General features: G+C 53.5%; 2 protein-coding genes across 4 annotated transcripts; one reads left to right on the top strand and one right to left on the bottom strand.

Annotated features, from left to right (window-relative positions):
- On the top strand, positions 1-20125 carry Abcc10 (ATP binding cassette subfamily C member 10). Its single transcript, XM_028766581.1, has 21 exons — positions 1-161; positions 3040-4261; positions 4378-4605; positions 5808-5964; positions 6445-6554; positions 8055-8134; positions 9153-9324; positions 10444-10542; positions 10942-11131; positions 11759-11836; positions 12147-12341; positions 13149-13302; positions 13490-13670; positions 16246-16589; positions 16838-17007; positions 17467-17627; positions 17839-18101; positions 18858-19003; positions 19080-19177; positions 19340-19452; positions 19714-20125. Exons 1-21 carry the CDS (start codon positions 1-3, stop codon positions 19856-19858), a joined length of 4467 nt encoding a protein of 1488 aa, XP_028622414.1. The 3' UTR covers positions 19859-20125.
- Dlk2 (delta like non-canonical Notch ligand 2) lies at positions 20084-25154 on the bottom strand. 3 transcript variants are annotated; one of them, XM_028766583.1, is made up of 6 exons: positions 25118-25154; positions 23959-24089; positions 23640-23703; positions 22269-22399; positions 21525-21669; positions 20084-20986 (listed from the first exon to the last, which is right to left on the bottom strand). In XM_028766583.1, the coding sequence occupies exons 2-6, from the start codon at positions 24032-24034 to the stop codon at positions 20254-20256; spliced, it is 1149 nt and encodes a 382-aa protein (XP_028622416.1). In that variant the 5' UTR covers positions 24035-24089; positions 25118-25154; the 3' UTR covers positions 20084-20253. The 3 variants fall into 3 exon arrangements, with proteins under 3 accessions (XP_028622416.1, XP_028622415.1, XP_028622418.1); XM_028766582.1 differs by lacking the exon at positions 25118-25154 and adding an exon at positions 24579-24712; XM_028766585.1 differs by lacking the exon at positions 25118-25154 and having other exon boundaries at positions 20254-20986; positions 21525-21576; positions 22278-22399; positions 23959-24034.
- Positions 25155-25375: the final 221 nt, after the last annotated feature.

Raw genomic sequence — 25375 nt, forward strand, 5'->3', positions numbered from 1 at the left:
ATGGAGGGGCTCCTGGCCCAGCTGTGTGGCACGGACGCGGCGCGGCCGCTCCCGCTGTGGGAAGGGGACACCACGGGCCACTGCTTCACCCAGCTGGTGCTCAGCGCCCTTCCCCACGCGCTCCTCGCTGTCCTCAGTGCCTGTCACTTGGGCACCCCAAGGTGGGTAAAACCTGCAGAGCGACACCAACTTCCATCTCTCCCAGATGTCATTGGGATTGCAAGGTCTCTGTAGGGGCAGAGGCAGAATAAAGCTGACTGTTGGCACTTGGTTGAGCTAGTCACCTACCTTCTCGGAGTCTCCGCAGTTTTGAGAGGGTTTAATGACCCAAGACGTTTAAACACACAATTCGGCACCTGGCATATCCTTTAAGTTGCCAATGCATCTCTCTTGCAGAAGTTTTAAATGTCCGAACAGAGCTGCCATGAATTGGAGGCAAACTTAGATAAACGTTTTAGCTAAAGAAGGAAGCTTGTGTGTAAGTTATAGGGCCAGCGTGGCTCATGATTTCCATGTACCAAGCCCTGCTGTCCCTAGGCTAAACGCCGATGCAGACTGCTGAAGGGAAGCTGTAGGGAGAAGAGGAACTACATCAAAACCTTACAACTAACTTGGTTTTGTGTTGTAAGGTGTTGGTCCTATGCTCACCTTGATTTCGTAGTTAGCTCTTGGATGGCCAGGTTAGTCCTTCCATCTCTTTTGCAGAATGAAGCAAAAGTCTAGAAGAAGTTAGCACAGATACCCACAGCAAGCCTGCTCAGGCCAGGCATGTGAAATGCACCTTTAATCCCAGTTCTTGGGAGGTAGAGGCAGGTAAATGTTTATGAGTCCACCTTGTAGAGTGGGACTCCAAGGCCAGCCTGGTCTACATAGTGAGTTTCAGGCCAGCCAGGGCGTTTTAGAGAAAGCCTGTCTTAAAAAAAAAAACCAAAAAAAAAAAAAAGGCAAAAAAGAGCTAGGCAAAGTGGCACATGCATATAGTCTAAGGAGGATTTCAGCCTGGGCCACATACTAAGATTCTATTTCAAACCAAGGGAGAACAAAAGGAACTAAAGTATTTAGTTTACAATTAAACTTTTTTTTTTTTTTTAGCATGGCAAAGAGCCTAACAGACTCAGGTGGGTTGTTTTATGTTGTTGAGATAGGGTGTCATTCTGTATGCCAGGACTAGAACTCATGGAGATCTGCCTGCTTCTGCCTTCTGAGTACTACGATTAAAGGAATATGTCTCCAGCCTCACCCTCAGGTTTTTTGATCGACTGATTGATTGATTGATTTTGTCTGAATGTATGTCTGTGCACCACGTGGGTGCAGTGCCTGAGGAGGCCAGAGGGGAGGGCATCCAATCCCCTGGAACTGGAGTTTCAGACAGCCATGAGCCACCATGTGGGGGCTGGGAACTGAACCTCTTGGTCCTCTGTAAGAGCAGCCAGTGCTCTTAACTGCTCATCAGTCTGTCTCTCTAGCCCCAATTTCTTTTTTTTTAATGCTGTAAGAGTTTTATGCATAAATGTTCCCCTGTACGTATACACAGGTACTACATGCATGTCTGGTAAAAGATGGCATTGGGTGCCCTGGAACTGGCATTACAGAGGGTTGTGAGCTGTCATGTGGGTACTCAGAACTGAACTCAGATCCTTTGCAAGAACATCTCCACCTGTCCAGTTTTCTTTTCTATGAACTTAGAAATGCATTCTGATAGTCACTGATAAAACTGTTTTCTCTTTGATTTTTTTTTTTAAGACAAAGCTTTGCTATGTAGCCTTGGCTGGCCTGGAACTCTCTATGTAGACCAGGCTGAACCCCAACCCATGGAGATCTTTGCATCTCCACCCTACCTGGTCCTGGGATTACAAGCATCTACCATCATGGCTGACCCTGTGTTTCTCTTTGAGGAGAGAAGGGTGTTGAGATGAGGTATTAAATAAGCCAGTTTTGGCTTGAGCTTATGGTACTCCTGACTCATCTCCCAACTGCTGATGTTATGGATGTACTCCACCATACCTAGCCTATATTTGAGATATTTGAGTTTTTTTTTTTCTTTCAGGATCTTACTATGTAGCCCTGGCTGGCCTAGAACTTACTAAGTAGACCAGGCTGACCTTGAACTCACAGAGATCAAACTGACCACTTGCTTCTGCCTCCCTAGTGCTGTGATTAAAGGTGTGTACCTCCACAGCTGTTTCCATTGTTCAAGTGTATTGTGAGGGGTGTGTGTGTATGTGTGTGTGTGTGTGTGTACTCTTGACTACTGAGACATCTCTCCAGTCCCTGTATTTGATTTTTCCCTCCAGGGTTTCTCTGTGTAGCCCAGGCTATCCCGGAACTCACTCTGTAGATCAGGCTGGACTCAAACTCAGAGATCCTCCTGCATCTGCCTCCCAAGTGCTGGGATTAAAAGCATGTACCATCATCACCCGGCTTGTTTTTTGGTTCTTAATATAAACCTTTTTTTTTTTGTTGTGGTGGTTGTTCGTGAAAAACATTTTTGATGTTAAGAGGATATAGCCAGAACTGAAAGAAGTTCCTCTTGAGCTGAGAGGTCACACAGTGACGTACACGGCCTGTTACAATCAGGGAAGAGACAGGAGTAGAGTATTCTGAGGCTTTGTAAAATGTCGGCTGTCCTGTGAGAGGAAGAGAGCTGCAGATAAGTAAACATCTCCTCAGGAGGCTTCAGATGACTTTCAGGTACTTTCTTGTGGAGCCTTTTTATAAAAAGTGTGTATCTTTGTGTAAAATTCATCGGTTTTTCTTAATTGGAATCTTCAAGGTGCATACAACCTTAACTCAGACTTGTTTGTACCTGTGGCAAAAGAATGAATCAGAAAACCTGTGGGGAAATTAGAGAATGGATTGGGGAATCTAGGAAGGCTTCCTGCAAGGAGAGGCTTTGGGGTCCGGGATAAAGTAGGGCAGGGATGCCATGTGCAGACCAGAAAGGGAATATACCTCCTCCAGCTTGTTCGAGGTGACAGGCATGTCTGAGCCCCGTGTCAACCATGATGGCTTGTTTTCTTTTCTTCTCTTTGTTCTCAGGACTACCAATAACATCCCACCTCTCAATCCTGGCTGGCGCCTCCGACTCGCCGCTTCCTTCCTTCTCTCAGTCTTCCCGCTGCTAGATCTCCTTCCAGTTGTTTTGCCTCCAGGGTCACGCCCAGGGCCCCTATGGCTGGAGGTGCTGGCAGGGTGTGTGACAGCTGTGGGCTGGTTCACCCACAGCCTGGCCCTGTGGGCGTTGGCTCATTCCCCTCGTGGCCGTCCCCGTGGACCCTTAGCCTTGGCTCTGGCAGCCTTCCTACCAACCCCAGCCCTGGTACTGACCCTGTTGTGGCATTGCCAGCGAGGTACATTTCTGCCCCCGCTTCTCCCGGGACCTCTGGGCCGCGTATGTCTTCTCATTCTGCAGCTGGCAGCAGTCTTGGCCTATGTGTTGGGCTGGGCGGCTCCTGGGGGACCGCGAGAGCCCTGGACTCACGCTCCCTTCCTGTCCTCTGAGAGTCAGGAAACAGAGGTCGCTGAAGATGGAGAGAGTTGGCTGTCACGCTTTTCCTATGCCTGGTTGGCTCCTTTGCTCGCTCGCGGAGTCCGAGGAGAGCTCCGGCAGCCCCAGGACACTTGCCGCCTCCCCCGCAGGCTGCATCCTGCCTACCTGGCCCGAGCCTTCCAAGCACACTGGAAGGAGGGGGCCCGACTGTGGAGGGCCCTGTATGGGGCCTTTGGATGTTGCTACCTGGCCCTTGGACTGTTGAAGATGGTGGGGACCATGCTGGGATTCTCTGGGCCTCTGCTGCTCTCCTTACTGGTGGGCTTTCTGGAGGAAGGGCGAGAGCCTCTAAGCCGCGGCCTGCTCTATGTCCTGGGATTGGCCAGCGGGGCTGTGATAAGCGCCGTGCTACAGAATCAATATGGGTATGAGGTACGGAAAGTGACTCTTCAGGCACGGGTGGCTGTGCTGAGCATCCTCTACCGCAAAGCCTTGAAGCTTGGGCCTAGCCGCCCTCCAACCGGGGAGGTCCTGAACCTTCTAGGCACTGACTCCGAGAGGCTGCTGAACTTTGCTGGCAGCTTCCACGAGGCCTGGGGCCTGCCTCTGCAGCTGGCCATCACTCTCTACCTGCTGTACCAGCAGGTGGGCCTGGCCTTCCTGGCTGGGCTGGTCCTGGCACTGCTGCTGGTACCTGTCAACAAAGTGATTGCCACACGAATCATGGCCAGCAACCAGGAGATGCTACAACACAAAGATGCGCGGGTTAAGGTGGGCGGCTGCTGGGGTCCTTCAGCCAGATGAGGGGGGGTCCCACCAAGCAGCAGGCAGGGAAGGAGTGTGAGCCGTGTCTCAACGCCACGCCACCCTTCTGTCCCCATCTCCAGCTCATGACAGAGCTGCTCAGTGGCATCCGAGTCATCAAGTTCTTCAGGTGGGAGCAGGCTCTGGGGGACCGGGTGAAGGCTTGCCGCACTCAAGAGCTGAGACGACTCCGCGTCATCAAATACCTGGATGCAGCTTGTGTGTACCTCTGGGCTGCTCTGCCTGTGGTTATCTGCATCGCCATCTTCATCACCTACGTCCTCATGGGGCACCAGCTCACAGCCACCAAGGTAAGAGCTAAGGAGGGGCAGCCAAAGCAAGGGGAGAGGAAAGGGTTGATTCACTCACGGTTCCATACAACAGTTCATTATCCAAAGCCATGAGAACAGAAACTCAGTCAGGGCAGGGACCTGGAGGCAGGGGCAGATGCAGAGGCCATGGAGGGGTGCTGCTTACTGGCTTGCTCCTCGTGGTTTGCTCAGCCTGCTTTCTTATAGAACCCAGGACCACCAGCCCAGGGGTGACTCCACCCACAATGACCTGGCCCTCCTCCATCAGTCACTAATTAAGAAAATGACCTATGGGCTTGCCTACAGGCTGATCATATGGAGACATTTTCTCAGTTGAGCTTTCTCCTCTCTGATGTCTCTAGCGTGTGTCAAACTGACATAAAACTAGCCAGCATAGAGGAAGAGGGCCTAGGAAGAAATGGGGAGGGACTATAATGGGGAAGAAATGTGGGCTCAGGACTTTAGTGTTAGCTGGGGGTAGGGGAGAAAGAGGACCCCTGGCTACCTTGTCCTTTCCCAGATAAGAGGGTATTCTCTGAAGGATTTTTTTATTATTATTATCTTTGATATAAAGCTCTGTATGTTTATAAAGGAATTTCTTTCTTCCTCTCCCTTTATCTTCGACTTCCATTCAGGCCCAGACTTGGGATTAAGTCCTTTTATGGAGAAGTGCTTTTTTTTCCTCTTTCTTTCTTCCTTCCTTCCTTCCTTCCTTCCTTCCTTCCTTCCTTCCTTTCTTTTTTTAAAACAAGGTCTCTCTGAATAACCCAAGCTGCCATCTAACTGGGATTAGGCTGTTGAAGAGGCCTTTGGGGTGGGGGAATCCAAAATCTAGTTTTGGGTCTGGCCAGGGTTAGTGACTTTTGTTCTCCCTCAGAGATTATAAGGAAGTCTCTGAGTGACCTAGGCCGTACTTATCAAGAGAAGTTTGGGAGTTCATGTGTAGCTCCACATCAGAGCCAGTGCTTACCAAGTATGAGGCACTGGGTCTGTCACCAGCATCAAAAACAGCAATCAGCATTCCTTATGGAGCATTTAGGATTGCCAGGACGCTCAGAGTGGCCACGTCTGCCATTTCTAACCCAGGGTAGCCCAGCCAGCCCCTCAAGTCTGCTGCCATCCTGGTTTTGCCTCTATACACGTGTCACAGGGGTAACCCAGGAGCAAGACTCAGGTTATGCCCCACCTTCACCTCCACTCAGGTGTTCACAGCACTGGCACTTGTGCGCATGCTTATTCTTCCTCTGAACAACTTCCCCTGGGTGATCAATGGTCTCTTGGAATCCAAAGTATCCCTGGACCGGATCCAGCGTTTCCTTGACCTTCCAAGCTACAGCCCTGAGGCCTACTACAGCCCTGGTAAGGGAGGCTAGAGGGCAGAACCCATGGTAAGGAGGGGGTATGATCCTTGTGTGTTGTTTTAAGACTTGTTTTGTGTGTGTGTGCCTGTGTGTGTGTGTGTGTGTGTGTGTGTGTGTGTGTGTGTGTGTGTATGTGCACCACATGTGTGCAGATACCCAGAGAGGGCATTGGATCCCTTGGAAATAAGTTAACAAGTGTGAGCCTTAGATGTGAAGCCTGGGAACTAAACTGGGGTCCTCTGGAAGAGTGCTCACAGCCAATGATCATCTCTCCAGCCCTAGCCTGTTGGACACTATGCATGGATGTTTTCAGAGAAGTCAGGACAAAATCTACACACAACAGACTCAGGCTGAATCAGCTCTGGGCAGGTAGATGAGGGACAGGTGACCTGGTGACATGCTACTGCTGGGACCTTTGCATTCCAGCAGATGAGTGGTAGGTGAGGAACAAAGGGTGAGTGGTGCCTTCTCTGCTTAGATCCCCCCACAGAGCCCTCCACAGCACTGGAGCTGCACGAAGCCCTGTTCTCCTGGGACCCAATTGGAGCAAGCCAGAAGACCTTCATCAGTCACCTCCAAGTGAAAAAGGTTTGTGGGACAAACACCCTGGGAGATATCCCAGATAAGCAGGATGCCCAGATCCAGACACAAGGACTAATGCAGCTCTACTGGGGTGGGGGTAGGGCTTGGCGTGTGGGTTCCAGCCTGACCCCTTATGTGCGCACCTCACTCCTCCTCACCACCTTACACTGCTCACACCTCTCTCTAGGCAGTTCACACCCACCTAGCCCACAGGGGCCTCTGCTTCCCCTTGGAGTGTCCCTTTCCAGCTGAAGGGTCAGAACAGACCCCTGGGCTTGTCCACCATCATTTCATCCTGGAAACGTGGGAGACAGGTGCAGCAGCCCCTTTCAAGGACTTTTCCAAGCAGCGTAGGTGGTCCCCCATTTAGTCTGATGAAAACAGCCATGCCTTGCAGCTTCTGGCATGGCATATGTAGTCCAAGGACTTAGAGTGGGAACATCCCTACCAGGTTGGTGAGCCTTCTTCACCCTGGTTCTGAGTCTTGACTCCTGACCTTTGTCCCACCCTTTGCCCCACATCTCAACCCCGGGCTCTCCAGCAATGGCTGGATCGCCTCTGCCACGTTTGGCTCATGTTTCTGGCTTTTGTTAAATGTTTTGTTTTTATTCTTAGTTTGGGCAAGACAAGGCTGGAATTCTTCAAAGGAATTTTACCAATGTGTCGGGGGTTTTATATAAGTAGGTAGATAGGAGTCATAGAAACCCACTGGAGCTAGCCTAAGCAAACAAGACTGCAATAAGAACACATGGATGAATCAGAGTCCAGAGCAGGAATACTGCTCTTAGAAGCTGTCCAGCCAGGCCTCAACTTGCAGCACTCTTGGCCTCCCTCTCTGCGTGCTTGCCTCACACTGCCTGTGGGCTCTGCGCTGAGCAGCAGTGTGACTGCAGTCAGTCTTCCCGCTTGTCGGCTTTAGCCAGCAAGGACAAAGCTACCCGAGACCTGATCCCTCACTCCCAGAGCAGTCATAGACCTGCCTGGTGCCCACTCGCAGACAGGCCAGCCCTGCATAGTTCGGGCATCATGGACAAGGCTGGTAAGAGCCCTGAACATTTGTAAGTTTTCTTCTCGAGGCAGGAAATAGCTGTGAATGTACATCACAGCTAAGAATGAAGGAAGAGCAGAAGGCTTTAAGTTGCAGGTCTCAGGAAAGGGCGCTTTGCAGAGCACTGCCTTTGGCCCACTGTGTTGGGAAATGTAACCCAGCCCAGTGCCCCCAGAGACAGGAATCCCTCTTCCCATGGCTGCCTCAGCACACCTCAGGAGTTCCTAAATACTTTCCTCTTCTCTCTGGCAGGCCTGTCTCCCTCACAGGCCATGCAATTGAGAATAAAGCTTGCAGCTGTCCTGGGGTAGATTCAGGTGGGCACTGGGGCACACACACACGACGTGCGGTGGGGAGAAATCTTTCTCTGAAGACCTAACTGAGGCCCAGAGAAGCATCAGTTGGGGGCTGCCCTTCCTCTGCAATCAGGCGGTGCTTACCGTGTTGCTTCCTTGCAGGGTATGCTGGTGGGCATTGTGGGAAAGGTGGGCTGTGGGAAGAGTTCGCTGCTGGCCGCCATCACTGGGGAGCTCCACAGGTAATGAATGTTCAGTGTACCCCTGTCTTTGGTTTCACTCCTTGGTAGCCGTTTACTAGGTCCCTGCTGTATGTGAGAATGTACTGGGTAAGTGGTGGGGCTGGGGGAGGGACAACACTTGTACTGAAAAGGGTAAAATTCAGCCCTTTCTAGGGAGGTTTCAGTCTGGAGATGGGGTGGTGGATAAAGTAAATCAGGGCTAGGGTGCAGCTTAATTAGTAGGGCACTTGCCTGACACGAACCACAGCCTTGAGTCTGATCCGTAGTACAACATAAAACTGGCCGCAGTACTGTAAGTCTGCACTCTCAGCACTCAGGAGACGGAGGCAAGAGGATAAGGAGTTTCCGTCATCCGTGCCTGCACAGGGATACACGAGAGCCTGTGTCAGAAAACAAGATAAAACTAGCTAAATGAATGTAGCCGGGAGACCAGCGCTGTACTAGAACAGGGCATCTCAGCCTTCCTAATGCAGCAGCTCTTTAATACAGGTCCTCATGACGTGGTGACCACAGTTATAAAATCATTCTCATTGCTGCATCATACCTGTAATTCTGCCGTTGCTACTGTTGGGCACCGTAGTATAAATATCTGTAGTTTCTGATGGTCTTTGGCGACCTCTGTGAAAGATGTCTGATTCCAAAAGGGCCGTGACCCACGGATTGAGAACCAATGCACTGACAGGGTCATAGAGTCAGAACAAGAAGAAAATTCGAGTCTGCCGTCAGCTTTCCCTTCTGAAAGCCTGCCTACATAGGGAAGAAGTCCAGAGACAGTGAAGAATTGAGGGAGGCCATGTTCTCAGGTGAGGATGAGCCGCACCTGAGTTCCACAGTGTAACTATGGGACAGTTGCCAGGCTGGAACCAAAGAACGGCCTCCAATCCATAGTGAGCCTACAGCTAGGCCCCTTGACCTTAGAGGCTGTCAGCTACATCTGTGGATGCTACTGGGAGACTGGGCCTGGGCATGGAAGGGCCCAACAAGGAACTAGTCCCCATGCTGCCTTGACTTTTTGCAGGCTGTGTGGGTGGGTGTCAGTGTCAGACCTGTCCAAAGGTTTTGGACTGGCCACCCAGGAACCCTGGATCCAGTGTGCTACCATCCGAGACAACATCCTCTTTGGGAAGACATTTGATGCCCAGCTGTACAGGGAGGTTCTGGAGGCCTGTGCCCTCAATGATGATCTCAGCGTGAGTACCTGGCTTGACACCCTCACCTGCCTGCTCCTCTGTATGTCCCTAACACTCCTACTTGACTTGCTTCTCTGGAAAGGGCTTCTGCACAGGTGTCACTCACCTAAGGCAAGCAGTCAGCCTTTGGGTCTCCTAGAGTGTTCAGCTGCTTGGTCCTCACTTCCCTCTAAGGCTCACAGGAGGATGGGGAGAGCATTGCTCACAGCAGCTAGAAGAGCCCTGAGGCTTCCAACCCTACCTAACTAGGAAGATCCAGAAGAGTCAAGGTCTTGTTTAGAATACTTAAGAAAGCTGCCAAGCCCATTAAATTGCCCCATACATGCAAGCCAGGTTCTGAAAGCATCAGAGATAAATCAGTTTTTCCTGTAGATTCTCAGCCAACCCCCATGTCTCCTCTAGGACCATGGTCACCATTGGACTACCCAGATAAATATGAAACTTGCTTGGGCAGAAGGGCCTTTGATTTTGATCAAGGAACACCTTGTGTCCCTTTATCATTTGCTTCATATCCTATAGGCAAGGTGACTCACCTACCTACGCTTTGGTCCCATCTGTAAGAGCAAATAACGCAATCTTTATAAGATCTTCCTGGCTTCAAACAAGATGATTCCTGTGCCTTAGTTACTTTCCCATTGCTATGATAAAACACCATAACCTTACGGAAGAAGAGTTTATTGGGGACTAGCCATGGTGGCAGGAAGCATGGCAGCAAGCAGACAGGCATGTGGTGGAGTAGTAGCTGAAAGCTCACATCTTGAGACAATAATCACAAAGCAAAGAGAGCTAACGGAAAAACAAAGACTGCCGTGACACACCTCCTCCAACAAGGCCACACCTCCTGATCCTTCCTAAACAGTTCTACCAGCTGAGGACCACGCATTCAGACTAATGAGACTGGGGCCTTTCTAATTTAAACCACCACAGCCTGGAAGACATTCATTGTTCAGTAGCCGTCTGTATTGGAATCTGTCTTATCTCCTCTGAATCACCTGTCCCAGACCGAAGTACAGTCTCAAGCTTATAAGGCCTTTGGATCTCCACATTACCTTTTTCCTACAAAGGGACAGGAGACAGAGTGTGGGGAGTTTGCTAACCACTGAGTATCTATTCCTTCAGATCCTGCCTGCTGGAGACCAGACAGAGGTTGGAGAGAAGGGTGTGACCCTCAGCGGCGGACAGAGGGCCCGGATTGCACTTGCCCGCGCTGTCTACCAGGTGAGTTAAAGGAGTGAAGGGACAGGTGCTGGTAGGCGGGTAGGTCAGGGAGGTGCTCCAGTGCTGGGAGGGCTTGCTGAGTCAGGGCTAGGAATATTTCCCTGTGTTTGGTTTCTCCCTCCAGCCACTCCATGTTCCTAGTCACTGGCCACCCTACCCCGTTTTCAGGTTCAAGGCAAAAATAAAGGCCTGGGGCACTGGGGCCCAGCAAAGCAGCAGACGCACGTCTGTGACTTCACACTCAGTGGGTAGGAAGTCTACCCTCATGTCTCATCCTCTTCCTGCCATTGAGGAGTTGTTCGAGCCTTTCTGTTCTGGTTGCCCTGACATTTGGGTCTAGGAGAGTCTCTAAGCCCAGCCAGAGGACGTGGGTCATGGTGCACTGTCCATTCTGTCTAGGAGAAAGCACTCTATCTCCTTGATGACCCTCTGGCCGCTGTGGATGCAGATGTGGCCAACCACCTGTTACACAGGTGCATCCTGGGAGTGCTGAGCCACACCACCCGGCTGCTGTGCACCCACCGCACTGAGTACCTGGAGAGGGCTGACGTGGTGCTCTTGATGGAGGCCGGGCGCCTGGTCCAAACAGGTAATGCGGTGGAGAAAACACTTGCCCTGGTGCAGTAGAAGGACAGATAGAGTGTCACATACAGAGCCGATCCTGCCACCCCTCCACACATGGCCTGAGTGCATCTCAGCTCTGCCGGCCCCCACAGAATCAGCGTGAGGAAACAGGAGATGGGGGAAGGGGAGCGTGTGACAGTGTTCCTGAGCCCTGAGAACCTAGCTGCCTGGGAACTTGGAGAACAGTCACGTAGCTTCACAGAAGTGAGCAGTGACCTACAGGAACAATCTTGTAAAGAAAAGAGCGACTAAGCTCTGACATCTTATTATCCAGAGGGGCGTGGCCACCTGCAGAGCTCTCAGCAAAGCCACAGGAAAAAGTGAAGCCCAGCTGGAAGGTCGGGAAGTGAGCTAGAACTTGAGAAAAGGCAGTGCAGGAGTGCTAGGTGACACAGTGCAGGCGGTGGTGGCTTGCTGACCTGTAGCCATGCCTCTCCTTGGAACTTCCGCTGGCTAGACTCACAGCCGTGCACCTAATGAGTCCATTCGGGTAGGCCGGGAGGATGGCCAGAGAGGGGAAGGTGGGATTGCAGACATATTTACAACGGCATAAAGTAGACCTGTAACAGCCTCCTCCCCTGCTACCGGCCAGGACCTCCCTCTGAGATTCTGCCATTGGTACAAGCTGTCCCCACAGCCTGGGCTGAGAAGGAACAAGTGACTGACTCAGGTATGGCCCAAAGGTGGGAGCCGATCTTATCATACAGCCCAGGCTGGCCTCAAACACACAGTCCTACTGAGTACTGAGATGACAGGTGTATGCCACCACACACGGGGAAAGTTGGTTGTGTCTTTGGGATTTGTTTCCCCTCAAAGTCCTGGGAGTCAAAGCCAAGCCTTGCCTGTGCATATCAGAGGCTGTGCCGTGGAGCCCTCCCCAATCTCGCTTTTCTCCAGCACACTATGGAAAAGTCTGCCTGCTCTGGTAAAGCACTCATATTTCAAGCATAATCCCTCTGAGGCCTTCCTGACTCTCCCAGGCCAGTCCCCGTCTGTACACGACCTGGAGAGAACCACAGAGGAGCCGGGGGCGGAGCCGAACACATCCGGTCGCCTAGTGCAGGAGGAGAGCAAAGGCGAGGGCGCTGTGGCCCTGCATGTCTACCGAGCATACTGGAGGGCCATGGGCAGCGGTCTGGCCTCCGCCATCCTCATCTCCCTGCTCCTCATGCAAGGTGAGACGCTCCCCGGAAGTTCCTAACCTACCCGCCTGCACCCAATGGCTCCTCAGCCATGCTGTCCAGGTGCCCCTGACCACAGTCACCTTGTAGAAATCCCCACAAAGCTCTGAACCTTCCCAAGCCTAGACAGCAGCTGGGACAAAAGGACACCCCAGTTTTCGGGTTCTACGGGTCAGCTAGACGTAGTGTTCTACCATAGTCCTGTTTTTTAATTTAAAACATTACTCATTTTATGTATGAGTGTTTTGCCTGCATGTATGTCTGTGTACTATGTACGTGCTTGGTACACCTAGTTCAAAAGACGACATGGATCCTTTGGAACTGGAGTTATAGGTGGTTGCGAACAGTCATGTGGGTATTGAGAATTGAACCTGGGTCCTCTGCAAGAGCAGCGCATGCCCTTGACTGCTGAGCCAGCTCTCCAGCACCCATCGGAGTCCTCAGGGTTTCACCGTGCATCTCAGGCTGGTTTGGTTGGCCTGAATTTGCAATCCCCCAGTCTCAGTTTCTGAGTATAGAAATTACAGGCGTGCACCACCACGACTGGTTTCCATGGTTACCCTTTTCATGTGCCATCCAGGCAAGTTCCATTCTACAAAACTGGTCACGTGGTCCACAGAGCTGAAGGGTGATAGGTCTAGGGACATGTACAGTAGGAAGGATCAAGGTTCCTGGGATGATACGGAGGCCCAGGGCGGAGTACAGAGGAGGGACGGCTCAGCGGAGGGCTGAGAGTGTGGCTGTTTGGGTAGAGCCAAGCAGATGAGTCTCCGCATCCTGTCCCTTCCCCTCTCTGTCCAGCCACGCGCAACGGTGCTGATTGGTGGCTCGCTCACTGGCTCTCTCAGCTGAAGGCAGCCAGGAATGGCTCTGAGGAGGGTCCAGCTTCCTCCAGCGCAGGCTCCACAGGACTCTTCTCCCCACAGCTGCTCATGTTCTCCCCTGGGAGCCTCTAGTGAGTGTCTGAGGCTGAGAGCAGGCCTGGTGCTCTCCAGTAGCCTCTGGGTGGGGATGGGGGTGAGGAGGAAGGACAGGCTTGGAGCTATATATCTTAGAGGGTGGGAAAAGGTGGCCCTAGAGAACAGAGGGGCGCCCTGAGCAGCCCTTCCTTGGCTACCTGCAATCTCCTCCCCACGGCTCAGCGTCCCACTGCACAAAGCTGCTTCCAATGGCTCCTCAGACGTCCGCTTCTACCTCATCGTGTACGCAACCATCGCTGGGGTCAACTCCCTCTGCACCCTTCTCCGGGCTGTGCTCTTTGCAGCAGGCGCCCTTCAAGCAGCCGCCAGCCTACACCACCGCCTACTGCATCGACTCCTCATGGTAAGGGCCTGGTGGGTGCAGGATAGCCCCAGCTTGTCTGCCTCTCCTGCCTCGCCTGCATCCCACATTCCCAGTCCACACAGGAGCCCTGACAGACAGGCTGCCCGTGATAATCTCAGACCCAGAAGCTACGGAGCCAAGTATCTGCCTGGGGTTGGATCTGATGGTTGAAGCCTGTAGCTTGTCCTCTATAAACAGGGCAAGTAAGAGAACATTCCTTAGAGTTCATCTTGGACTTGAGTTGCTAAGGCTCGACTTTGTAAGTCATGCAAGGCCTGTTTTCTCCTTGTGTTCTTTAGTTTCTTTCATGTCTGTACTGTTCCCGGTTTCCCTTTTCTTCCTTGATAAGCAACCTTATTAAGAGTATTTAATCTGTTAATTAATAACTAAGTGTATTTCATCTGTTACCTTTTTGTTGCAGAATGCCTGTTTTATGTGCATGCATGTTTTAAATTTTGTATTTCTTGTGCATGCATCATTGTTTTCGAGACAGGATCTTATTATGTGGCTCTGGCTGTCCCAGAACTCACTATGTAGACCAGGGTGGCCTTGAACTCAGAGACATGCCTGCCTCTCCGCCTCCGAGTGCTACTACACCTGGCTTTGTGCATGTATTTTTAATCCTAATTGTTGACAATTTTAATTTAGAGCTATTTCAAAGATGCGCTCTTGTCAGGCATGGTGGTGCACACCTATAAGCCCAGCCCTTGGAAGGCTGAGGCAGGAACCTCTTGAGTTTGGAGCCAGCCTGGGCTACATAGTGAGCTCAAAGGCAGCCTGTGAGACCTTGCCTTAAAAAGAAAGTAAACTATCTTGCATTCTATCCTTTGCTTGTATATGTGTATTCTGTCCTTTGCTTCTCATATATGTAAGGTTGAGTTGATTGACTTACAGAAAGTGTTTAAGGTACTGCCTGCACCTGCTAAGTGCTCAGTTAATTGTTACTTAATTTATTCACTAGCCACAGGCTCTCAGTACCTCCAACACTCAGTCCTCCTGCCTCTGCCTCCTGAGTGGTGGGATTATTGGTGTGCACCGCCACACCCAGGCTCATTTAGCGGTTATTATATCCACGCCCTTTGTTTACCCGTTATAATCTCACAGTAATCCTGTGAGGTGCCCTCACCCATTTTACAGCGAGGGAACCGAAGCTCTGGGCATTGAGATGGCCTCGCCGAATCCAGATCTGTGAAAGAACAGTCCACAAGCCCGCCACTGTTTGTATCTCCCTGCTGCTGCCCGGGAGCAGCCACCCACTAGTGTCCCTCTCCCGAATGAGCCAAGGAGGGGACACTAGGCTGGGAGGGAACTAAGTTCTCCTAAGTGTGACTTCCAAGTCATTGGACTTAGTCTCCTGCCTCACCTAGGACTGTTTCCACAGTAAATGCAGATGAAGACACAGACAGGGAAGATGGGGGAACACGCTGTATTTGAAGCTGTAACTCCCAACAGTAGTCTAAGCGGCAAGCCCTTGGCCGCACAGCCCACTTCAGCCTGGTGAGACCGAGTGCCATTGTTGTCCTTACTTTCTGCTTGTTTTTTTAAGACGAGGTCTCACCATGTAACTGGCTGTCCAGGAACTTGCTATATAGACCAGGCTGGCCTTGAACTCCCAGAAATCTCCTTCCCTTTGCTTCCCAACTGCTAGGATTAAAAGCAGATGCCACCAACCCCAACTGTCCCCACACTTTCCTAAGCAGAGTGAGCATAGATTTGTTACAGAAAAGTGAGAACTCCCTAGAGTAGAAAGTTCCTGTCGTCCCCATTTTTAAGACAAGGATCAGGGATCTTGGAGAGGGAAACCCACTCCTTGCTGGAACAAGCAGCAGGCCTAGGGCTCAAGTGGAAGCCTAACTCCACCCAAGATTTCGCTTGGTTTTGCTTTGATTTGTGCTTTTGAGGTAGGGTTTCTCGTTGCCATGACGATGACCTTGAACTAAATCTCCCCCCTTCACCCCGGACGCTGGGATCATACACCTGCACCTACACGGCCAGGCTCAGAACCCGAGTCCGTTCCAGGCAGAGCTTTCCTCCAGACGTCTAAGTCTCACTTGCTGATGGCCTAAAGTGTCCATCTTGTGGAGAAAGATTGGCCCTTTGCATGTCTGACCTGGAGGGTAGTGAATGTTTAGTAGGTCTTGTACGGTCGCCGTGACCTGAGCAACTAGTCTTTCCCACCGCGAGATAGTTCTCTCCAATAGTTCTGTCCTGTCAATAGATAGTTCTCTACCAATCCCTCCACCGCCCAACATCGGGGATACATTCTTCTTCTTTTTTTTTTTTTTGATTTATTTATTTATTATTATGTATACAGCGTTCTGCCTGCACGTACGCCTGCAGGCTAGAAGCGGGCATCAGATCCCATTAGATGGTTGTGAGCCACCCTGTGGTTGCTGGGAATTGAACTCAGGACCTCTGGAAGAGCAGACGATGTTCTTAACCTCTGAGCCAACAGTCCAGCCCACATTATTCTTTTTCCTACTGCAGGCCATCTTTCCTACCTCACCCCACACCCGGCTGTGCACCAGCTCTTTTTGGTCAGCCGTTGACCCTGCCCACCACCTCCCTTCTCCAGGCACCAGTGACTTTCTATGACTCCACACCTTCGGGCCGGGTCTTGAACCGCTTCTCCTCAGACGTAGCCTGTGTGGACGACAGCCTGCCCTTCCTCCTCAACATCCTGCTGGCCAATTCTGTAGGCCTGCTGGGCCTCCTCGCTGTCCTGGGTTCCGGTCTGCCCTGGCTGCTGCTCCTGCTGCCGCCCCTGAGCCTCATCTATTACAGCGTGCAGTACCACTACAGGGCCTCCTTCCGGGAGCTGCGGCGCCTGGGCAGCCTCACCTTGTCTCCGCTCTACTCCCACCTGGCTGACACCCTGGCAGGCCTCCCTGTGCTCCGGGCTGCAGGGGCCACTTACAGGTACATCTCCCAGCCAGCGTCCAGGGCGGGGATGGGGCGAGGTGACGGAGAACATACAAACCAGGGAGTACAAGTGAAGGAGTCCAGTCTTCTTCAGAAGACAGGGAGGACACTCGGGAAGTGTACACATCAGAAGAGAGTAAGGTGGGCCGGGTGGACGCGTAGGTCAGCTTCTGGGAAGGACGCACGTCACAGGGAAGGAGCGACATCCATACAGCTGGCTTGCCTTCCTTGCCGGGCTCCTCCAGGTTTGAGGAGGAGAACCAGCGACTCCTGGAACTGAACCAGAGGTGCCAGTTCGCTTCCTGTGCCACGATGCAGTGGCTGGACATCCGACTGCAGCTCATGGGGGCAGCGGTGGTCAGCGCCATTGCGGGCATTGCCCTGGTGCAGCACCAGCAGGGCCTCGCCAACCCAGGTGCCGTCCTGAGACCCATCACCCTTACTTTAGGAGCAAGTCACTTCGTATCATCGTTCCAGACCCCCCACCCCACATGTCTCCCTAACCCCCACCCCATCCTACCATTACCTCCTACCCCAGTGCTCCCTGTGAGGATGCTTCATCAATGCCACCATCACTCTCAGTGCTAAGGAAGCCACAGGGAGTGGTGGGTCTGGGACGACCCAGATGTCATCCTTCCCTCGCTCCCATCCACAGCCCTTCTGCTCGGCCGCCATCCCACCTTAGCTATCTGCCTGCCGCCCCTCATGGCCTCCTTCTCCAGACATACTCCAGCTGGCCTTCCCCACCCCTGGCCCGGGTTCCGCCATAGGCCCGCTCCTCCACCCTTGAAGACCCACAGTCCAAAGCTGGGATTCTCCCCCAAGACACTTCTCAGTATCCAGGGTCCCTAGCAGCTGGTACTCCTCTCCGCAGGGCTGGTGGGCCTTGTGCTGTCTTATGCCCTGTCTTTGACGGGCCTGCTCTCGGGCCTGGTGAGCAGCTTCACACAGACAGAAGCCATGATGGTGAGCGTTGAGCGACTGGAGGAATACTCCTGTGACATTCCCCAGGAGCCCCATGGCCAGCCACTGCAGGTACATCTGTTCTGCCACCCCTGCCAGACATGGAGCGTCCAGTCCTCCCAGTCCTTTGCCTTTGGCTCCTGGCCGTCTTCTCCCTGTGTCCTTTCTCATCACCCCGACCTGTTTCCTCCGCCTTTGCTCTCATTCCGGCCGTTCCTCACTCATCTCCTTCCATCCTCCAACCTTGTCGTCACCCTCATTTCCCCTTCACCTTGTCCCACAGTCACCCCACCAGCGCATCAGCTGGCTGACCCAGGGAAGTGTGGAGTTCCAGGACGTGGTGCTGGTGTACCGGCCAGGGCTGCCACATGCCCTAGACGGGGTGACCTTCCGCGTGGAGCCTGGAGAGAAGCTGGGCATCGTGGGCCGCACAGGCTCCGGCAAGTCTTCCCTGTTTCTGGTACTCTTCCGGCTGCTGGAGCCCAGTGGAGGGCGAGTGCTCCTGGACGGTGTGGACACCAGCCAGCTGGAGCTGGCCGAGCTCAGGTCTGGGGTCAGGAGATTTGGGAGGACGGAGGAGGGTAGTCCTCTAGGAAGGTGTCAGACAGCCAGGGCCAATGGGCAGACAGGGGAGAGGAGGTAGCCAGGTGAGGACAGGTAAGCTGTGGCCACCAGCACAGCTGATGCTCATTGGATCTTCCTTGTCCCAGGTTGGGTGCCCTTCCGAAGTTCTCAGAATATGTGTTCTGCTCCAGACACTAGCCGTTGCCTTCTAAATCAGAGCCTCTAGGAACTGTATTCCCAGATGCCATGAGCCCCCAGGCCCAGGCTTGGCAGGCAGTCTACGGGACAGCCTGAGGTCTGGGTCAGTTGTACAAGTGATCTCATCTGAGCTGTGTGTGCCTCACCCACTCCCAGTTTTCCTTAGTACCACTTTCTCTCAGTTCCACCACATGGAAAGGGGAAGGAAGCTCCGACCGCAGCCAAGGGCACTTGTCTGCCCCTGTCCTGCCCCTCCCACCCTCCCTCCAAAGCTGTGATGGTCAGTACCACAGTTCAGCCATTTGTTCTCTGGCTTTGAATGCCTCAGTGAAGTGTAATCCCTCTGGCCAGGGTCTAGGCCTTTGGTCTCTGTGGTGCTCCTCACTGTACCATGCTGTCCTAGGTATGGGCTGACTCACTGAGGACTTGGTGGACACAGGGTGGGAAGCAGAGGGTTCTCCTCCCCAGATCTCCTTAGGAGTGTCAGGCCGTGTAGGTAAATTTGGAGTCCAGCCTGACCCCCATGTCCTTGCTCCCCAGATCTCAGCTGGCTGTCATCCCCCAGGAGCCTTTCTTGTTCAGTGGGACTGTCCGAGAGAACCTGGACCCCCAGGGCCTCCACGAGGACAGGGCCCTGTGGCAAGCCCTAGAACAGTGCCACCTGAGTGAGGTGGCCGTCGCCATGGGTGAGTCCCGGGCTCACCGGAAGGGCAGGCGAGAAGCAAAGAATGGCCACTGGCAATGCAGGTGTCCTGCTTACAGGCGGCCTGGATGGAGAGCTGGGCGAAAGGGGCCGGAACTTGTCCCTAGGGCAGAGGCAGCTGCTGTGTCTGGCCAGAGCTCTTCTCACAGATGCTAAAGTAAGAGACCTCCCCGAGAGTGTGGGAGGAGGAGGTGGAGGTCTCAGGGCAGAGCTGAAGGCGGGAGCCGTGGGTGGGTTACAGTCTCCCCTGCTGAAGGCGGGAACTGTGGGTAGGTTACAGTCTCCCTGTTCCTTCCCCTCCCTGCTGCTTACTGTCCAGATCCTGTGCATTGACGAGGCCACAGCAAGTGTGGACCAGAAGACAGACCAGCTGCTCCAGCAAACCATCTGCAAACGCTTCGCCAACAAGACAGTGCTGACCATTGCCCACAGGTGTGAGACTCCTCGGGGACAGTACAGACCTAGACCTCAGGGAGATTAGACCCCCAGAGACAGCCTTGACTAGGCAGGGGATCAAGGCCCTCGGTAGCACATCTAGAGAGACACTATGGTTCTTCCCATAGCACAGACCCAGGAACTCAAGCCTGTGGGGTACAGGCCTGTGCCGTCTGGAGGGACCTGGAAGGAGATGAGGTCTGCTTTCTCTTTAGGGCTTTGTACTTCACCCTCACTGATGGACTTCTCCCCCCACAGGCTCAACACGATCCTCAACTCTGACCGGGTGCTGGTGCTCCAAGCCGGGAGGGTGGTGGAACTGGACTCCCCCTCAGTCCTGGGCAACCAGCCCCATTCACTGTTCCAGAAGCTCCTGCAGAGCAGCCAGCAGGGAACCCACTGAGCCTCCTGCTGGGATGTGTGCTCCTTCCCACCAGGGCTGCTGGTTTACAGTCTCCTCTGCTTCTACCTCTCCTCCACGTCCTCAGAGGGGACACAGCACCCTGGCTTCCTCATGAAAACCACTCCTGGGGGGGGGGGGTCAAAGGCCGAGACTTCCCCAGAACCAGCCCACCATGGGCCTTTTTACTCAGAATTCTGGGCCAGTTTCTCTTCCACAGAAGCCCACTTGCTTTTTCATAATTTTATTTGATAAAATTCCTATCTTACATTCTGTGTTTTAAAAAAATAGTATTTCTGGTGTGAGGCTGAAGTCCCCTGGATGGGTGTACCAAAGCCGAGGGCTGGTGAGTCTGAGGTGTGAAGGAGGTAAGGAAGGCGGCTAGGAAGCCCCTTCCATCACAGCGCTGTGGTCTTACCAGGCTCAGGGGGCAGGTCTGGTGACAGAGGGAACCCTGCTGGCAGCATGCTAACCTGACACTCCTGATCCTGCCGAGCTGGGGCATAGTGTGGGGCTGGGTAGCAACAGGGCCCAGTGGGGCATATGCCTCGGCGCCATGCCCTCAGGGTCAGCAACACAGTGGCCAGGACCAGAGCAGCAGTGAGGGACCCAAACACCACCAGGGCAACTAGGCTAGACTCACCAAGCCCAGCCTCTTGTCTCCGCACCACCTCCTTCACTGAGATCCTTAGCAGGCCCGCCCCTGCACTGTGAGGGGCTGGCCCCGTAGCAGGTACAACTACAGCTGAGGTGGGCGTTTGTGGGGTGCCCATTGTGGCAGGGTCTGGAGCAGGTAAGACAAGCTCACAAGTCTTGCCACCATAGCCACTGGGGCACAGGCAGTCAAAGTCATGGACACGGTCCCTGCAGCGGGCGCCTCTCTGACACGGGCGGCTGGCACAGTCATCTAGGTTGACGGTGCAGAAGCGTCCAGCGAAGCCCTCAGGACAAAGGCAGGAGAAGCGGTTTATGCCATCAATACACGTGGCACCGTTAGCGCAAGGTCGCATCAGACAGTCGTCCACATTGACCTCGCAGTGGGCTCCCATGAATCCTGCCAAGCAGCGGCATGTGAAGTTGAGGGCAAAACCCTGGTTGTCCTGGCACTGCCCTCCGTTCCGGCACGGGAAGCTGAGGCGGGAGCCAGAGAGAGCATTCAGTGTCCGACCATTGACTTTCCCTCTGTCTCTGTCTCTGTCTCTGAGTTTCAAATAACCTTATTTTAAAAATGAGAATAAAAATAGCCAAATTGTGTGGGTTAAATGTGAGAACCCAATGTCAAGCAGCTAGCACGTGGCCTGGCTCAGAGCAGAGCTGCCTGTTATCCCCAAGGCTCTTAGACCGTAGCGGAAGTGGGGCAAGTCCAGCCCTGTGGACGTTTCATAATCAGCACAAGAAGAGCCAGCTAGCTCTTAAGGCTGCATCATGTCTGCTTTTGTAAGAAAGTAAAGGGAGTCCTTGGTGCCTCCCCTCCCACGCCACCCTCCTCCACCAAAACACCATTTGCGGAGAAGAAATAGCTCGGGTACAAAAAGGTTGAGCATATGAACCAGGCACACTGTCAAAGTGAGGTTTTTATCCTGAGATATCCCTGCACGGGTCTGATAGTCCTCCCACTCTACTGCTTCTTTCAGATTCTAGTCTAGCTTCCCCAGGGTCCAGCACTCACCCTGCCTGCTCACAAGGTCCAGCCTTGCGCTCACAGCCACGTCCATGAAAGCCTGGCAGGCACACACAGTGGTACTCACCACCCCCGTCATATACACACTGGCCTCCATTCTGGCAGGGTGACTGTGAGGTACAGATGTGTTCATCTGGAGAGGAGGTAAGAAGATGCCCTCATATTTGGTCCCCAGGACCCACATGGTCTAGATCCAAAGCTCTGTGAATATGGCTCATACTTCAGACCTACCCCTGGCCAGTAGCTGGGGAAAAGTATACTGAAGTCATGTTCTCAAAACCCCTGGTCTTGGCTCTGGTAGTCTGGGTCAAACTGACCTTAGACAAGTTACAGCTTTTCTGTGGACCATAGTATCATCATGTTTAAAATGGGTACAATTTGGGGTTGAAGAGATGTCTCAGCAGTTAAGAGAATACTAGCTACTCTTCCAGAAGTCCTAAGTTCAATTCCCAGCACCTACATGGCAGCTCACAATCTGATCCCCTCTTCCCATCTGAAGGCATACATACAGACAAACCACCTATGTACATAAAAAAAAATCTAAAAAAATGCATACAATCTTTAGTCACATCAAGGGGAGATGTTGAAAATACTTTCACACACCAAGGAAGGGTCAGATAAGGAAGAATATTTGAGGATTTGAACATGACACAGCAGGTTCTCAGTAAATAGTAAATGTTCATGGACATTCTAGAACGCATGGGCTCTACAGCCAATAGACATCCACCCTACCTTTGTCACAGAACTTTCCTGCCCAGCCACTGTGGCAGATGCACTGCCAGGGCTGGTGGCAGGTACCATGCTGGCAGCCAGGCATCTTCACGCAGCGCTCACAGTGCAGCCCCTCCCAGCCTGGATCACACCTGGTGGGGAAAGCACAGCATTAGGGTGCGTGTGTGTGTGTGCGTGTGCATGGGTCTGTGCGTTCATGTGTGTGTATGTGCATGTATCTGTGCATTTGTGTGTGTGTGTAAAGTAGAACCAGAGATACTAGAAACTAGTGGGATATACAACCGCCCCAAAGGAAAAGCAGATCAACCCCAGGTAGGTGCAGGGCTGGACAGATGGACACTGAAGCAATCAGACAGACCACAGTGTTCAAGTTCAGCACCTACATTTTGTCTAGCCTTCCATAATCTGTTTTCTCACCCGAACACTGAGAGAATGCCTCCCTTGAAGAGTATTTCTTAAATAAAACAATGTCTGTAAAGCCCCTGGTGCCATCCCTGGGGTGTCTGGTTATGCACATTTGAGTGAGTGACCTTCTGAGGTCTTCAGGACCTTCTTCCCTTCAGACTCTGGAAGGAGTGGCTGGGTTGTTTTGTTGTGGAGTGGATATTTTGTTTTTTTGTCTCGAGTAGACAAGGCTAGCCTGGAATCCTGATCTTTCCAGCATCACTTCACAATCACTAAAATCACAGGTATGTGTCAACACACCAGGTCTATGATTTTTTGGTTGTTGTTTTGTTTTGTTTTGTTTTTAGAGACAGGGTACCTCCTTGTAGCCGTGGCAGTCCTAGAACTCTCACTCTGTAGATCAGGCTAGCCTCAAACTCAAAGATTGCTTTGCCTCTGCCTCCCAAGTGTTGGGATTAAAGGTGCCACTGCCCAGCGACTTATTTTTTATAAGCCCACCAAGGATGTCTAGTCTCATGTACCCCAGCTCCATGCCAAATATCTGCCCTGGTCGGCTCCCTTCTCATGTCCAAACCCTTCTCTGCCACAGAATTTGCCCAGTCGGCCGAGGTGAGTCAATGGTAGAATTCTCCAAGAAACAGCCATCCTCCCCCTGGCAGCCCTTCTCTTCCATTTCCTCTTTCCTGTGGCTCTCAGTCCCTAAACTCTAGACACCTAAAGCTTCAGGTGTCTCTATGGTCATCTTGAGGGACAGAAGCCCACGAGAGAATAAAAAGTTGGATATGCAAGCTCTTAAGTGAGAGGCAAAATGAGATACTGGGAAGGGAGGGCACTGGTCATTTTGTTGTGTTAAAACAAGCGATAGGGGCTTAGGCACCTAGATACTGTTGCAGGTTTTTGACCTTGGGTGTGGAGGACCGAAAAGTGGGGAGTAAAGGATTTGAGGCATGTGTGCAGGTGAAGTACCTGCAGGAGCCGTCAGGAGCGCAGCAGCCGTGGGCCAGGTCACAGTGGGAGCTGCAGTCATCCGCTGAAAGAGATTGGTGTCATGGTCGTGAGTCTGGGTCCGAGTCTGGCTTCCCAGGCGCGAGACTTAACAGAGGTTTCAGTAGTCAGACGGATTCAACTCATGGGCACCATGAGCGTCCCATCCCAAAGAGAGCACCTAGATCTCACCAGCCCGATGGCACGGGGCGGCTGCAGTGCTGTCTCTAGCCGGCAGAGGTCAACGTGCCAGCGAGGACGGCTGAGGAGAGCCAGGACCCAATCCCTGGGGCACGCTCACCTCCGGCAGGCTGGCTGGTTGCCCCCAGGATGCACAGCAGGCACACGAGATTTAGGCAGCGGCAGCCGCTGGGCATGGTCAGTTCCGGCCTCGGGAGGGACGGACGGATGAACGGCCAGACGTGTAGACACCTGTGGGATGGCACTAGCTGGGAAGTGGCTTGACATAGAGATAGCGGCACTGATACCGGTTCCAAGTGACAGGAGCCAGAGAAGGAGAGGGACTCCCGGGGTGGGGAGTGGAAGGGCGGGGGCGAGGAAGGGATGAGCGACGAAGGGACTGGAGGCAGGAACCCACTAGCCAGGTCTTCGAGAAAGAGGCCAAAGGACTGGCAGCAGTGAGCGTGGCCACGGCGCGGGAACGGCCAGGGCTGCGATCGCGATCCAGGTGGAGGGATCCATAGGGATGTGGACAGCGCTGAACGGCGAGCGCGACGGGACGTGGGGGCTGGGGCGTGGGGGGGGAATGGATCCCAGTTCCTGGCTGCAAGAGATCTCCACCCGGGTCCTCCGACATCCACCCACCCAGGCCTGGCTCTCACAGCCCCCCAACCCCCGCTCGCTCCGCCTTGCTCGGGCCTGAGGTCCCCACTGGGGGACCGCGTCCTCCTAGCTTCTCACCTCCGGCTGGGAGGCGACGCGTTCCCAGGGCGCAGAGTCAAGCGGGATCCGACGGGCTGGGCCAGGGGGCCGCCCCTAGCTGGCCGCGGGGCTCGGCACCGAGGTGGCTGCCATGCCTGCCGAGCGCTCCGGAATCTGGGGCTGCAGGCGACCCCGAGCGGCGGCAGCGGCTCCTCGCGCGCTCGGCCCCCTGCCAGGGGCGGCGTGTGCCGGCGGAGCCCGCCTCTCCCCTCCCGCCGCCGCGGCCCGCCCCGCACCGACTGCGCCCCGCGCCCACCCCCGCTGCGCACGGCCACACCTCGCGCTGCCACTAGGCCCTGGCACCCCCAGCCCTCCTCACCCCTCCCTTCGCGGCCCCCAGCCCCCTAGCTTCGCTTTCCTCCTCCGAAATTAGAAAAGCAAAGGAACTGAGATGGACAGACACTGTAAAGCGCGGGCCGGAGGTGCGCGCCCTGCTGTTTTCCCATCTTCTCCCCCACCCCACCCGCTCGCCCCACTCTGCCCCTCACCCACGCCCGCCTCTGCGCGCCCCTGTCTACTGCGCATCATGATTTTCATTAGCCTTTCAAGGTTCTCATGTTTTAGCCCGAGCACACTGAAGCCATGCTTGCTCTCCACCTTCCTCTTGTCACCAGCCCACGCCTCCCAGGCTGGCAGAGCCTTCGTCACTGGCTTCGTAGGTCAGCGCCTGCTCTCTGTGGGCTTCTTTCTTTCTTCATTACCTCTTCCAGGATGGACCACTTCTACATAAATATCCAGTGTACTCTCCGTTCTTCCCTCCCGTCTGCTCCCAGTCT

This window comes from Grammomys surdaster, unplaced genomic scaffold (genome assembly GCF_004785775.1).
Source record: "Grammomys surdaster isolate TR1022 unplaced genomic scaffold, NIH_TR_1.0 169, whole genome shotgun sequence".
Taxonomy (NCBI): Eukaryota; Metazoa; Chordata; class Mammalia; order Rodentia; family Muridae; genus Grammomys; species Grammomys surdaster.